This window comes from Carex rostrata, chromosome 25 (genome assembly GCF_964058835.1).
Source record: "Carex rostrata chromosome 25, lpCarRost1.2, whole genome shotgun sequence".
Lineage (NCBI taxonomy): Eukaryota > Viridiplantae > Streptophyta > Magnoliopsida > Poales > Cyperaceae > Carex > Carex rostrata.
The window spans coordinates 14,303-30,408 of record NC_135942.1 but is presented as its reverse complement, the minus strand read 5'-3'; the positions used below and the strand labels follow the sequence as shown (position 1 = coordinate 30,408).

General features: G+C 35.2%; 2 protein-coding genes across 8 annotated transcripts; both read right to left on the bottom strand.

Moving 5' to 3' along the window:
• Positions 1–1,150: 1,150 nt before the first annotated feature.
• On the bottom strand, positions 1,151–8,976 carry LOC144543886 (putative anion transporter 6, chloroplastic). The gene is made up of 11 exons (XM_078292337.1): positions 8,959–8,976; positions 3,963–4,244; positions 3,735–3,907; positions 3,306–3,405; positions 3,006–3,058; positions 2,809–2,883; positions 2,612–2,692; positions 2,332–2,393; positions 2,166–2,236; positions 1,973–2,086; positions 1,151–1,220 (listed from the first exon to the last, which is right to left on the bottom strand). Exons 1-10 carry the CDS (start codon positions 8,974–8,976, stop codon positions 2,012–2,014), a joined length of 990 nt encoding a protein of 329 aa, XP_078148463.1. The 3' UTR covers positions 1,151–1,220; positions 1,973–2,011.
• Positions 7,948–13,274, bottom strand: LOC144543862 (protein translocase subunit SecA, chloroplastic-like). 7 transcript variants are annotated; one of them, XM_078292308.1, is made up of 10 exons: positions 13,159–13,274; positions 12,909–13,031; positions 12,625–12,720; positions 12,453–12,521; positions 12,255–12,381; positions 11,411–11,662; positions 10,985–11,052; positions 10,126–10,273; positions 9,770–9,883; positions 7,948–8,986 (listed from the first exon to the last, which is right to left on the bottom strand). In XM_078292308.1, the coding sequence occupies exons 4-8, from the start codon at positions 12,497–12,499 to the stop codon at positions 10,243–10,245; spliced, it is 525 nt and encodes a 174-aa protein (XP_078148434.1). In that variant the 5' UTR covers positions 12,500–12,521; positions 12,625–12,720; positions 12,909–13,031; positions 13,159–13,274; the 3' UTR covers positions 7,948–8,986; positions 9,770–9,883; positions 10,126–10,242. The 7 variants fall into 7 exon arrangements, with proteins under 7 accessions (XP_078148434.1, XP_078148432.1, XP_078148433.1 ...); XM_078292306.1 differs by lacking the exon at positions 7,948–8,986 and having other exon boundaries at positions 9,416–9,883; positions 10,119–10,273; XM_078292307.1 differs by lacking the exon at positions 7,948–8,986 and having other exon boundaries at positions 9,417–9,880.
• Between the last annotated feature and the right edge of the window lie 2,832 nt (positions 13,275–16,106).

Here is a 16,106-nt window from a genome sequence, read left to right as displayed (position 1 = left end):
TCATCCCTTCAAATATTCTCTCATCTTCCATCAATCTGTCACAAGAAAAGCCTTTAAATTAAAATACAACAAAAAATGAATGCAGTTGCATGGGATGATAAAACAGAAATAACTAACAAGTCACGGTCAAGTCAGCTTTGGCTGACTTTTACCGGACAGGTACACGAAATTGCACATCTAATTGGAAGGAAGCAAACAAGCCAGCAATTCCTCAGCTATCTAATGCAACAGAAAAAAGATAAAAAATAGTAAACAACAATAATTGAAACGTACCTTCCGTAAAATCTTTAAAGAAGAATACCTGAATCAAACCAAACAGATTTGCAGTTTAGTTACCTTCGAAATCAATGTCATTCAGTTGTGCTTCTCAGCTCAGTGCCGCGAACTCCTCCCTTCAAATATTCCCTCAGCTTCTTTTAAAAATTTTACAAGAAAAGCACTTAAATTAAAATATAACAAAAATTAAATTCAGTTGCATGGGATGATAAAACAGAAATAACTAACAAGTCATGGCCAAGTCAGCTTTGGCTGACTTCTACCGGACAGGTATACGAAACTGCACATCTAATGGTAAGTAAGCAAACAAGCCAGCAATTTCTCAGCTATCTAATGCAATAGAAATTTAGTTCATAAGGTTAAGTACTTCTATGATCACAATATCAACCATCTCATGAGAGAAAACATGAAAAGCAAGAGCTGTGAACACCTAGATAAACAAATTATTTGGAGTTTTAGACCATAACAAAAAGTGCAGTAAGAAAATGTATGAACAAAATTGAGATCTTAAGTGCCACAATCTAGTAACATGTTACACGTCATGTATAATCCAATAAGTAGACAAAATATTGAAGGCATCAGATTTGGTTAAAAATATTTGCCTAAGCTACCTCAAAATGAGAAAGGGCTCCATTTTCAGAAGCTATTGAATCATCAATTTTACCCTTGACTTGTTGAAAAATATTGCTTAACATATCAGATTGGATAGGTTTGCCTTCTTTTCCTATTGAAATGCGCTCCCTAATTGTCATTATGTGCGGGCTGCACGAGAAGGTTATAAGTTATAACTGTAAATTCATTAATAGTTTGGTTACTAGGTTAATTTGAAAGAAAAGACAGAGATTGTACCTAGTATAGGTACCGACTTTGTAGCCTTCCACAAAATATTAGAAATAAATGCAGCAACTGAACCTTTTTTCCTTTGTTCCAGCTATATGGATAGACTGTAAATATAACACCATAACACATGAAGATGCTCGACACACATATTTAGCTCTAAGGCACAGTTCAAATTATGAGGTGATGGCATAAATGGAAAATGCAATGCTGCTCAAAGGCTTCAACTATGAGCAACTGGTCTCAATATTGTACCAAGATAGGTGTTTTCAGTTACCTTATTAGTTCATTACAACACGATTTGTTAAAATAACATTATAGTTAAATTAGATACAACTAGTGCCATGTACCATTAACAATTTATAAGGTACCTCAGTTTAAGCAGTGAATTCAAAAGAAAACCAGACCCAAATTCAGGCTTATAAATTTCAGTATCAATTAGGCCTAAATATATATATCTAGACTTTCTTATTTAAGTCTATCCTAATCCTAAGTTGTGAACTAATGCTGAATCTATCAAATACCAAATGCTTTCATATAACTTGCAACAAAATAATGAAAGAAATTTCCAAATCAGTCCTAGTTAGCAATCCAATCTTTATCACATGGAAATCAATGTCAGAAAATAAATTGCAACTTAATTTAATAAAAAATATACAAAAGAAACTTTGAGAGGCTTAACCAGAAATGGTAAATCACCTCTTGTCCTGTCGGGCCAAGTATGGTATGACTCAAGTGTGTACATGTACGGTCATGTCTCCAGAAGCACCATTAGTATTGGTAAGTGGTATTATGCCCTCTATTTACCAACAAGCTGGGCACAGATTAAAAAAATGAAAAGCAAAAAAAAAAGATGTACCTAAAAAAGGTAGGCAACCAAGCGAGACGTGTAGTGGCCCTAGCTTCCACAAAAGTGAGCATATATCATAGCCCATACTGCCTCGCTTTTGAAAAATGCCTTCCATGGTACCTCCTATTTAATTTTAATTAAACTAAAATTTAATCTACGAGCAACTTGGTTTACTGAACTATATATTTAAGATGTAGACAACCTTTAGCGAATTGCCCATTTCTTTTAGAGATGTATCCGAAGATCCTTCCAAAGACACATCACCATTTATTTCTGCTCACAAAGTGAAAAAAAAAAAAATAGTGAATTTTATGCAATAACGTGATTTTACAATGTTACAAGAAAAGACCATCAGGATTGTGACTTACTAAATAGCTCTTCTATATTAACCATTGATTGGTCTTCCTTTACAAGCTCAAATATCAAGCACCTATATTTATATTCGCACAGGGGATGATATATTCAATTTAAGAAAGCAAATCAAAAGTCACCCTTCCCTTCTTGTCACCCCTTTTTTGTGAATAGATTTTACCTCCTTTTTTGTGAGATCAGAGAAAAGTTAATATGAAAATAAAGTTCTCTATTATATGTTCAATAAAAGATAAAACTATTCTCTATAGTAAAGACTTGAAGTTAAACTTTACTTACCAGATAATACCTACAAGCCCAAATGCAAAGAAGACTGATTCCCATCCGAAATTATGAATAATTGAGGGAGCTAACAATAGTCTACAATCATAACAATATGGACAAAATTCATATCAAATTCCTGGTATTCAAATAAGATATTAGATTAGGTAAAATTATTTAAAATTAAAAAAGTAATAATAATTAAAAAAAAGTACCCCAAAACACTTCCAATACTGAGTCCACCAAACACTATTGCAACAGCCCTGGAGTGCTCTTCCAATGAAATAGACCTACGTATAAATAAAAAATAAAATGGAATGGTTTTAAGAAAAAAAACAAGATGAACAAATCGAACCAATATTCATGATAAAAGAATGAAGAAAAATAAAAGTTTCGTCCTGCAGGGTCTGACCAGACAATCAGATCAGTTGCAGCTGATGGTGAAACACCTTCTCCTATACCTACCTGAATATATAAATGCATAAATAAATAGATCAAACAGACAAAAAAGAAGAAAGCAAGACTCCGAAACTTTGGAAATTATCTTTCATTACATAAGCAGGAGTACATACTTTGTAATTTACCAGTAATGTAATATCTACTGCTGGTTTGGGTAATCGTTGGTCTCAGTTAATTAGTTTCATAAATTTTCTTCTGGTTTTTTGGTAGGTTCCACAGAAACACACAAGCAATAGGTGAAAGAAGAGATTACCAAACCTCTTGACAAAAGAAGTGCAGGCATAAACCCTGCGACCACTGGCACAATGGCAGTAGCCAACAACCATACTACCATGGCTACTTCCAGCACTTTTCTGTAAATTTGAACAAAAATGTGCAGTTTTTGAAGCATATCAAGATCAACTTGTTAGAAATTTGTTTTTTCTTCAAACCCGATCCAACGATTTTGAAATTAAGTTCATGAAACACCTTGGTGCACTTAGGACAATGACCAATTAGGGGTAGTTTAGGCATGTTGGAGGAGAGAATGATCAAGTTATGTGTAATAAAACTGTACAGTTTATGTTCAATGGAAACTAGTAGTTGCCTAGGATACTGTAAAAGAAAAGGTAGAGTATGTACACGCATGATTATTAAGACTAATTGATCTCTAATTGATTATTTGATCTTCAATAAAACATACCTTCCCCAAATAATTTGGCAAGCCAACCACCAGGTAATTGGCTGAGAGCATAGCCCCAGAAGAAAGAGGATTGCACCAATCCTGCTGTGGTTGAATTCCACCCAAATTGGTGTTACATTGGAATTATTGTAATGATCAAATTCACCTAAAATTGTCAACAATGCTTTAGATGCCTGAAACCGAGTGGTACCAAGAATGCATGATTTTTCTGTGACTCTATTTGTTTACCTTGTCCATGTTGCATATGATGAAGGCGAGAGAGGTGGCACCAATAAGCTTGTATTGCTTTTGCAGCCCCTTCAACCAGCACTTACCTGGCTCCTCCTCTTGGACCTCTTCCTCAACCTTGTGAATTTTAACAATAACTGGGACGCCTCCAGTGGGCTCTCTCTGGACCAAGACCTCACCTGATTTGAATTTTTCACCGGTGGAGCTGGAAACCCTAAAGCGATGATTGAGGTAAAGAAGTGTCGTAGCACAGGGTACAAGTAGAGGCCAGTAGCGAGCGTGCTGTAGCGGAAGAACATAGTTTAGAAATGTTTCACTTCTTCTCCCCTACGAGGTCAGGGTGAGGTTTGAACTGGTGGGAAGGGGAGGGAGAGGGGTGAGGTAAGTGAGGCTGAGGCGGCGAACTCGATTTTGGGATTTTGGGAAAAAGCGCTAGAGAGGAGAGGAGAGGAGAGGAGTATTTGAAAGAGAAAATTTTGTTTTCGTGATGAAAGAGAGAAGGCCAGCTCGATTTGGGATTTTGGGAAAAAAAGCGCTGGAGAGGTTTGTTTAACAAGCATCTGGCGAGGCGGTGGAAAAAAAAGGCCGTTGCAGATAATTAATACCAAATCTATGCATAATCAAATCAAATCTCTAAAAATCAAATTATATCTCTCAGATTTGTCAAAATGCGCTAATTGAAAAAAATAAAGGTCCATACCCTCATTTATTTGTAATGACAAGGTAAAAAAGAAAATTAAAATTTTATTTTCTTAAAAGTTAAGTATATAAAACTAGAGGAGGGTTCAAATGCATCCAAATTTTTGTGCACCCAAATGCACCCTATATTTCAAATCTTTTTTTTCCGTTTTCAAAGTCCGAATAGTCAATCCGAACCGTTAGATGCGATCTATATATTAAGATGTACTTGGAGACCAAATTTTATATTTTTTGAAATTTTTTTACTATTTATTAAGCCACTTTGAAAATCGCTGATTTTACATTTTCTGGACCATTGGATCAGCGATTTTCAAAGTGGCTTAATAAATATTAAAATAATTCCAAAAAATATAAAATTTGGTCTCCAAGTACATCTTAATATATAGATCGCATCTAACGGTTCGGATTGGCTATTCGGACTTTGAAAATGGAAAAAAAAGATTTGAAATATAGGGTGCATTTAGGTGCACAAAAATTTGGGTGCATTTGAACCCTCCTCATAAAACTATGTTATTTTACCTAAATTCTTTTTTGTGTATCTTGTACATTATTTAATTTTCTAGATTAAATGTAAAATAGAAATAAATATACTACAATGTTCATTATTTGTATTTCCATAAAACTTTAAAAAAAAATAAAGCTATCCCAAAAACAAAAGATTTTATTATATCATATAAATACATTAATATTGTATACATTGATTATCGGTCTCCAATGACATTGACATTGGTCTTACTTGCATTAATTCTACTCTAGTTTTCTGGTGTCTTCACAAATTTATATTATATTTTTTCGTTTTCTGATCACAAGTTGAAAAGTTGAATTAATTTGTATTAATTGGTGGATGACAGTTACATTTTGTTGTATTATTTTATTAAATAATACAACAAAATTAAAATAGACTGGTATGAAACCTTAGCTAGATTTTGTTGTGTTATTTTATTAAATAAGATTATATTGATAATTCCAAATTTTGTCAATTCAATATGATACCGAGAAATTTATGAGATATCCTATCATTTTAAATTAGGTGCAAATAATTTTACCATAGTCCGTGTACATTTTTTTTATTATAGTGTTAGTTTAGATTGTTATTTTTTTAATCATAAGGCACTTGTCATTGACCACGATTATTTGCATTTAATTAGTATATTTTATGGTCAATTCACGTTTAATTTATATAAGTAATAATGCCATTTTCTTTAGTGATTTTGTAAAAATAAAGATAAATGTTAATTGCCAATTATTTTTTTAAATTAAATTGTCAATAAAATTTAAGCATAGATAAAATAAAACAATATATAAAATGTTAATATATTTTTATAATATAGTAAAACAATTATCTCTTTCATTATCTATACAAAAATTAAAGACGTGACGAAATAATTAAGGTATTTTGACAACCAAATTTTGTGAAAGGGTTTCAATTGATTTATTTTTTAATTGTAGTGTGGTGTCTTCAATTTATAACTATCGGGAATTTGAACTGTTCACAAAATGATGGTCGGTGCTTGTATTTTTTATATAAATTTTCCTTTGAAGTCACACAATTTGTTCAATATCTCAAAAATGTAAACTTCAATTTACAAGTAAATATTCATATAAAAACCAGGTTGAACGGTTTATAAGTACATATTCAAAGTGGACCAATGGACGCTATGCATAGTACCATAGCCTCAATATATTTTTACCTGTACGAAGCAATTCATGGAGTTTCTTTTTGTAATAAGTTTTTAAATTCTCATTGATATGTATGTTTTAATACTTACAGCATGTAAACCAAATTGTCATGTTAGGCTATAATGCTAATTTAATAACATTTCTTCTTCCACTGCCCTTTCTGTGTTTTTTAGTACTTGCACCAGTTTTATAATAAAAAGTAGTTATACGTATATAGAATGATTTGTGTGTATATATAGGGGAGTACATGATCAATTGTTTTATGGTATTCAACTGTACCAGTTCACAGGGAACCAAGTGTCTTGATTTTTGAAGGGCAGATTCGTTGTTAATAGAAATTTTACTTATTTATCACGATAAGCTTTAGGTTGGGTCCCTAGTTGTAAAAATATCTCAGTATCCTCTGAATGCACTTGCAAAAATTGGAAAAAATTGGAAAATTTGGGCCTCATTTGCAAGTGAAATGACTATATTCTGGGTGTTGTGGTGAATAAATTTGTTTATTGAATAATTAGATGTTCTCAAAGATGAGGCTGACCCGAGTCAAGTGCATATATATAAGTGTTAGACTTAGCAAATCAGATATAATTTCTATGAGCTTATTCTTCATTTCATGAATTTATATGTTCGTATATCTGGTTAAATTTTCAAGTCCGTCATGGTTGGCAATTAAGTATTATTGTAGCCTGTTCCTTGGATACAAACCAAAACAACCAACTTTGAGAAAGATGAGAAAATATTGTATTGTACCCTAAAAGGGTGTGGGCTGAGAGTGTGACCGCGATAAAGGACATATCAATCACGAATCACAGAAAACGACGTACAACGATGGAGTATGCATGATAGCTTATCAATTATCATGTGCCTAATATTGAACCCAATAACCAACAATAACCCCAAAATTTTAAAAATTTAGCGCAAGGAAATGACAAATTAACAATTTATCATGCTAATCCCCAAACCCCTTAAAAACACTTAAAATTCATAAAGGTAAACCCTAAACCTTAAAACGCCTAAACCATAAACGCTTAGAAACACTTTAAATCCCTGAAAATAAACCCTTAATCCAAAACCAAGCCAAAAACCCTGATAAAACTATACCAAAAATCACACACACACACACACACATATATAACCAAAACCCTAAAAAATTATATACCTTAAAGCCCTAATAAAAACTAAACCAAAAATCATAAAAACCATAAAAATATATATAGAAAGAGCCAAAACCCTAAAAAAATATATAATACCCTAAACCTTTAAAACCCCTAAAAAACACTAAAAAAACTATAAAAAAAATAAAACCTTTAGAAGTCAAAAACCCTGAACCCTAAGCCATCCTAAAATACACTATTCCTTAATAGTGCATTGAAAAAAAACAGACCCGGACCAAACAGTACCGGATCAAGAGACAGGTCTAGAAAGGATTTGGGTCGATTTATTTCACTAGACCTGCCCAAACCCGAGCCGGACTCACCCGTGGAACCATATAAACCAGGACTGAACCGTGAAGAACCGGATCCGAACTGGACTAAACCCGCACTTATCCCCGAAACCCGGACCCAAACCCGCCCAGACCCGCCCGGACCCGGACCCGCATCAGGAATTTACAAGTCAGGTACTTCACATGACAAGCTGCTATTTCATTTTAAGAAGAAAAAAAATTGAGAAATTAAACACAAACTAGCTCCGAAGAACTCTGAATTTGCAGCCATCTGACAAAACCCAATGATGTTAGTTTGTTCATTAAAATTAAGATATAAGAAAAGATAATTAAAATTTTGACCTGGAAACCTGAGAAATCGAGGTTTTAGATCAGCTAGCATGGAAGCCAGATCTATCCTAAAACCATGTCTCTAAAATATGACAACAAAATAGTTTAGGAAAAGTAATGTGTACCTTACAGTAATCAAATACAACGCACAACATTGTGAAACAATGAATTTCTTATAGACCCTTTAAAGAATAAAAATTTCACATATATCCCTCCCATTCATTGTTTTTCAATTTTCACAGAACTGAGGAAGAAAAAAATATTCTGGCACCGAGGAACTATTAATGATTTCTAGGATATAATGTAAACAACAATAAGAGTATGCATGGTAAATTCTTGCTTTAAAGAGTACATTACACTGACATTACTGAAGTTCTGTTATGTGTTATCATAGAACAGCTTACCATGAAGGTATCTGATGGCATGATTCATAGAGGGTGTATCTGTGTCTACACCAATCATCCTGATTCACCACCCTTACAATCAATTATGAAGACTCGGATAATAATGGAAAGAGCCAAAAGAGGATGGAACAAATACCAGCACTAACATACACGCCTATGGTACCAAGTGGTTCCAGTAGAATAGGTTAATATTACTGAGAAATACTTGCCTAAATCGTTTCAATATACTACAGTGGCTTTAAGGTAGTGAATATAGACACCAATACTCAATTTTCTCTTACTATTAAACTTTTTTTCACTCTTCTCACATAAACCCCACCTGTCATTTATTTGATTCCGACCAATCTATTGTGAGAGCTGGAAGAATTTTTCTTTTTGCAAAAGCAGACGTAGCACATTCCCCACCGGCAGCCGTATCAATTCGAAGCTTCAATTCTACCTGCTTACTAATAGCCATTGTGCGTCCCCTCATAACAATAAATTCCAAGAAAAATGATTAGATTAAGTAGGTAAAATTATAATCAAATGCAATGTGTAATGCTTATTATCTAAAAAGAACAAGTCACAAAAACAACCAAAGTAACTGAAAGCTTATCCCAAACAACAAAGACTGAGGCTATGGTAATACTTACTATGCATAGCGCGGATTGGTTTGTACTATGAATCAATATTTTCATTTTCAAAGTTCAAATAGTCAATCTAAACCGTTCATCATGATCTCCTAAACGAGAAGAGAAATGTTGAATGAAATGAATTCTTTCTATTATGATTCAACAGATTACAATTGGCTGTTTATATAGGCTACAACTCACTGGTTTTATTGTAATTACATTCATCTCATTGATCTAACTAATTGCAGTTACATGACCAAATCTAGTCCAACTAATCTAACTGCTCTAACTGCCTTCATGCCTCTATTATCTCCATATGAATTTGTACTTGTAGACTAAATTTTACATTTTCTAGAATTTTTTTAAAAAGGTAGAAAATTACTACTTGTGAATGGTCTAGAATATTTAGCTGAAGTGATTTCTACCTATCTGAAAAAATAGTAAAAAAAACTGTTAAAAATTAAAAAACAATTCATATGGAGATATGTTGAAAGGTTTAGATCAACTATTTGAACTTTAAAAATAAAAATACTGATCCATAGTATAGACCAATCCTCCGCGCTATGTATGGTACCATAAACTCACTAAACAACAAAAATAATAAAAGATAAATAAGAATAAAGGAAAAAGACAATGCACCTCAGCTCTAATAATAGCACTCTTCATGTCCAGCTCAGCCTTTTCAAAAATGAACTTAGCACGCTCCGCCTCCTGAGCAGCTACCTGCTTGGCTTCAATGGCATGAGTAAACTCCTTGCCATATGAAATAAATGATAAAGTTAATTTTCATGTCAATTGCATGAGCTATTCTATTGTATGCACTACTTTATCTGTTAGCATATATTTTCAATTTTGGAATGAAAACAGAAAGATTTCAAATAGAAATCATTAGGATCTTTACGATTACTTTCATGAAGAAAAATGATAGTAATTTAAGCTGTTCAATAATGCTTAAGACTGATGGGAAACATGAGCGGTAAAATAGGACCTCTTACACAGATGCTATATTATATGATTTTATAATGCGGTTTACTCCAATTTCAGAGGTTGTAAATGTTCTTTCCACAATTTATCAATATTGCTCAAGATAAGGAATCTCTCAGCCTCTCTCATCAAACCAGGTGCCTGTTTCTCAATGAGCTCCTGAAAATAAAAATTATAAATACCTTTTCAGAATGGCAAGGAAAAAGTATTTCCAAAAAAAACCTTGAACTGTTGTAAGGTATGCTTAACACCACCTGAGACAAAGGTACTGTTGTAATTCCTCATATGTTGAGCACTTAAATGCGATCAACTCAGGCATCAAGTCATTTAATAGATAGCAATACCTTAATACAATAATGTTTAATTCATCTCAAGACAGTCCACGATAATAAACTGAATAAATATTATAGAAAAGACTTGCTATTAAAATTATGGAATAGGTAAGGTTTTCAATTTTCTTTTACAGCAATACTAAGAACAGGATTTACTAGAATTCAGGTCCTTTTAGAACTTCAAACAGAACCATTGCTAAATGTCCGGGGTTGATTTAAGTCTTACCTTCATCCGAAACTGACATATCAAATTAAATCAAGCTAGCATATATGTTATAGAGGAAAGAGTCTGAAAGATTGCAATACCATTCGACTCTTTTTCGATCTTCTGTGGATGCTAACTAAAGACACAAATCAATCCCAAATGTTAGCAATGATTCCTTTCAGGTTTCAACAGTGACCCTAAAGTTAGCAGTGACCCAATTCTGCTACCTTCTGTAAACAAATTGAAATCCTTGCCAGTTCTCTAATTTTTATATTTAGACTTATACCCAAATAAGAAAGAAAAAATCTAATTTGTCAGTGTAATAAAACTTACTGTTGAAGTTTTGCAATCAGCTTCTCTAGATCCCAGTTTTCTCTAGGTGTATCAATACCAATATTTGCCTAGCTTGCAAAAAATAAAAAATTAACTTTTTAGGCAAGAAATATATGTGCCGAAAAACACACAAGGGAAAAAAAAGTAAAGAAAAAAACATACAATCCTCATTACAAAACCATAATAATCCCAGATGTTCGTTTGTTTTATATTCTTAAATAAAGAAATCTTAAAATAAATAAAGTAAACAAATCCCTGACTTTAGAAAGACATTTAGTTTCCTTCTCTTTCAATTATTTGCACAAAAGAAAGTCTGCTTGATTACGTAGTTTTGAGACAATCTTTATGTTTTCTAAGAGTATCCTAGCATGCTTCCTACAATTTTATATTTTATACATCATTCATGACATTTTACGTATTAATTACCTCTAGAATGTCATCCATGGTAAGCTCTACATATTCAACAATAAGAGATTGGAGGCTGTCAGAGACAAGAGCCCGCCTCCGCTCAGCATAAACACGGTCTCTCTGGCTGTTCAAAACCTCATCAAATTCAAACAGCTGCTTTCTGATGTCAAAGAAGCAATTCTCGACTTTTCTCTGGGCCTCATCCAGGGCTTTTGTCAGCATCTGTGATTCTATTGGCAGATCTTCTACTCTAAAAGCACGCATTAGACCCTACGTAGTTAATAAAATTAAATATTGTGTACCATTCTCTTCTCCCTGTGTGTGTTTCGTGTGTGTGACTTGTTCTACGACTCATTATTACTTTCCATGATGATTGGCAGATCATATACAACTGACCATATCTATGGTGCTACCTAGGTAGTACTGATATGCTGAAGTAGGGGTGGCGACCAGTCTGGTCAGGTTGGTAATATTATAATAAAATCAGGCCAGGTCAAACCCAACCCATCACAAGGTAAAAAGAACTGCAGCACAAGCTCAACCTAAAGGGACAGGTCAGACTCAATTAATTATTGGGACAGGTCTGCTTAGTTTTCAACAGGTCTACATTGTCAATTTAGCAAGCATCTGATACTCGTTAGAGATTTCTTTTTCTCATTTATTTATGGATAAATTGGGAAGAAGTTACAATTAAGCATTGATGAGTCAGGATGGACCCCACCCGATACACCAGAAGATTAATAAGATTCCAACCCAATCAACTAACCTAATCGGACAGTAACCATAGAGGTGAATTTATTGAAGCTTAATTTAGATCGATTGCACACATGTAAAAAAATACATAGAAGAGAGGGAAACAAACCTGAATGCGGTCTCCACCGAAGATACGGAAGATGTTATCCTCAAGGCTAAGGAAAAAACAAGAGCTTCCAGGGTCTCCTCGCCTACCTCTTCTACCTCGAAGCTTAGCACAACAACCAAAAAGCAAACTATTAATGGAATATTTCTGTAAATTAGTTTTTAATTGAATATATCTGCCTCAGATTCTCTAAATTACTACCTGATTATCAATTCGGCGTGACTCATGCCGCTCTGTTCCAACCACATGGAGACCACCTGCTTCAATTACCTTGCAAAAACAAAAATAAAAATAAAAAAGAAGCAATTTAAATTAACTTTTACTCTAAATGAAAACATATTAACTTTAGAAGGAGATCAGATGGAACGGTTACCTTCTTTTTCTCCTCTTCAGTGTATACTTTGTATTCTTCCACAATTTTTGTAAAGGCATCCCTCAGCTTTGCAATCACCTCATCTCATGTGGGCCCCTTACATATGAAATAGACTCATCAAACCTACTCCTCTTACTTCCAATATTTCTTCTTAGTATTTCCGTGCTTTGTAAGGTATGTGTGACGAGTCCTGTGTTTTGTAGGGGATTGTACAATTGTTTTGCATATTTACTTTTGCGATATCCAGGCACAGAGAAATGATCGTAACAGAGTGTGATATATACCTTTTCACAAGAGTACTCAGTCAAAGATGCCTTACCCCATGATTTTACTGCTTTTTCTACTGCATCTTTGGCTATCAACAAAGTATCTTTAGATAGATCACATGGGAACAAGCTTTCATTCACCTAAAAAAAATGGCATGTGGAGTATGTAGCTTACGAACTTTGGTCTTTACAAAGAGTTCTTATTATGAAAAGGTTGGTCTTTACAAAGAGTTCTTATTATGAAAAGGTTGATCTAAGGTACTCATACCTTCCAAGACTTTTTTTCCAAAAGTTCCTTCGGGGACGCATCCGCTCTATCAAAAGGTTTCACCACTCTGTATCAAATTTGTTTGAAATTCAGTTTTGTGCTAATATAAATTTGGGAGGAAATATGCAAAAGCAAACTTCCTAAACGTCGTCAGATTTCAGCTGATAAGGTTTAGGGTTTAGGGTTTAGGGTTTAGGGTTTAGGGTTTAGGGTTTAGGGTTTAGGGTTTAGGGTTTAGGGTTTAGGGTTTAGGGTTTAGGGTTTAGGGTTTAGGGTTTAGGGTTTAGGGTTTAGGGTTTAGGGTTTAGGGTTTAGGGTTTAGGGTTTAGGGTTTAGGGTTTAGGGTTTAGGGTTTAGGGTTTAGGGTTTAGGGTTTAGGGTTTAGGGTTTAGGGTTTAGGGTTTAGGGTTTAGGGTTTAGGGTTTAGGGTTTAGGGTTTAGGGTTTAGGGTTTAGGGTTTAGGGTTTAGGGTTTAGGGTTTAGGGTTTAGGGTTTAGGGTTTAGGGTTTAGGGTTTAGGGTTTAGGGTTTAGGGTTTAGGGTTTAGGGTTTAGGGTTTAGGGTTTAGGGTTTAGGGTTTAGGGTTTAGGGTTTAGGGTTTAGGGTTTAGGGTTTAGGGTTTAGGGTTTAGGGTTTAGGGTTTAGGGTTTAGGGTTTAGGGTTTAGGGTTTAGGGTTTAGGGTTTAGGGTTTAGGGTTTAGGGTTTAGGGTTTAGGGTTTAGGGTTTAGGGTTTAGGGTTTAGGGTTTAGGGTTTAGGGTTTAGGGTTTAGGGTTTAGGGTTTAGGGTTTAGGGTTTAGGGTTTAGGGTTTAGGGTTTAGGGTTTAGGGTTTAGGGTTTAGGGTTTAGGGTTTAGGGTTTAGGGTTTAGGGTTTAGGGTTTAGGGTTTAGGGTTTAGGGTTTAGGGTTTAGGGTTTAGGGTTTAGGGTTTAGGGTTTAGGGTTTAGGGTTTAGGGTTTAGGGTTTAGGGTTTAGGGTTTAGGGTTTAGGGTTTAGGGTTTAGGGTTTAGGGTTTAGGGTTTAGGGTTTAGGGTTTAGGGTTTAGGGTTTAGGGTTTAGGGTTTAGGGTTTAGGGTTTAGGGTTTAGGGTTTAGGGTTTAGGGTTTAGGGTTTAGGGTTTAGGGTTTAGGGTTTAGGGTTTAGGGTTTAGGGTTTAGGGTTTAGGGTTTAGGGTTTAGGGTTTAGGGTTTAGGGTTTAGGGTTTAGGGTTTAGGGTTTAGGGTTTAGGGTTTAGGGTTTAGGGTTTAGGGTTTAGGGTTTAGGGTTTAGGGTTTAGGGTTTAGGGTTTAGGGTTTAGGGTTTAGGGTTTAGGGTTTAGGGTTTAGGGTTTAGGGTTTAGGGTTTAGGGTTTAGGGTTTAGGGTTTAGGGTTTAGGGTTTAGGGTTTAGGGTTTAGGGTTTAGGGTTTAGGGTTTAGGGTTTAGGGTTTAGGGTTTAGGGTTTAGGGTTTAGGGTTTAGGGTTTAGGGTTTAGGGTTTAGGGTTTAGGGTTTAGGGTTTAGGGTTTAGGGTTTAGGGTTTAGGGTTTAGGGTTTAGGGTTTAGGGTTTAGGGTTTAGGGTTTAGGGTTTAGGGTTTAGGGTTTAGGGTTTAGGGTTTAGGGTTTAGGGTTTAGGGTTTAGGGTTTAGGGTTTAGGGTTTAGGGTTTAGGGTTTAGGGTTTAGGGTTTAGGGTTTAGGGTTTAGGGTTTAGGGTTTAGGGTTTAGGGTTTAGGGTTTAGGGTTTAGGGTTTAGGGTTTAGGGTTTAGGGTTTAGGGTTTAGGGTTTAGGGTTTAGGGTTTAGGGTTTAGGGTTTAGGGTTTAGGGTTTAGGGTTTAGGGTTTAGGGTTTAGGGTTTAGGGTTTAGGGTTTAGGGTTTAGGGTTTAGGGTTTAGGGTTTAGGGTTTAGGGTTTAGGGTTTAGGGTTTAGGGTTTAGGGTTTAGGGTTTAGGGTTTAGGGTTTAGGGTTTAGGGTTTAGGGTTTAGGGTTTAGGGTTTAGGGTTTAGGGTTTAGGGTTTAGGGTTTAGGGTTTAGGGTTTAGGGTTTAGGGTTTAGGGTTTAGGGTTTAGGGTTTAGGGTTTAGGGTTTAGGGTTTAGGGTTTAGGGTTTAGGGTTTAGGGTTTAGGGTTTAGGGTTTAGGGTTTAGGGTTTAGGGTTTAGGGTTTAGGGTTTAGGGTTTAGGGTTTAGGGTTTAGGGTTTAGGGTTTAGGGTTTAGGGTTTAGGGTTTAGGGTTTAGGGTTTAGGGTTTAGGGTTTAGGGTTTAGGGTTTAGGGTTTAGGGTTTAGGGTTTAGGGTTTAGGGTTTAGGGTTTAGGGTTTAGGGTTTAGGGTTTAGGGTTTAGGGTTTAGGGTTTAGGGTTTAGGGTTTAGGGTTTAGGGTTTAGGGTTTAGGGTTTAGGGTTTAGGGTTTAGGGTTTAGGGTTTAGGGTTTAGGGTTTAGGGTTTAGGGTTTAGGGTTTAGGGTTTAGGGTTTAGGGTTTAGGGTTTAGGGTTTAGGGTTTAGGGTTTAGGGTTTAGGGTTTAGGGTTTAGGGTTTAGGGTTTAGGGTTTAGGGTTTAGGGTTTAGGGTTTAGGGTTTAGGGTTTAGGGTTTAGGGTTTAGGGTTTAGGGTTTAGGGTTTAGGGTTTAGGGTTTAGGGTTTAGGGTTTAGGGTTTAGGGTTTAGGGTTTAGGGTTTAGGGTTTAGGGTTTAGGGTTTAGGGTTTAGGGTTTAGGGTTTAGGGTTTAGGGTTTAGGGTTTAGGGTTTAGGGTTTAGGGTTTAGGGTTTAGGGTTTAGGGTTTAGGGTTTAGGGTTTAGGGTTTAGGGTTTAGGGTTTAGGGTTTAGGGTTTAGGGTTTAGGGTTTAGGGTTTAGGGTTTAGGGTTTAGGGTTTAGGGTTTAGGGTTTAGGGTTTAGGGTTTAGGGTTTAGGGTTTAGGGTTTAGGGTTTAGGGTTTAGGGTTTAGGGTTTAGGGTTTAGGGTTTAGGGTTTAGG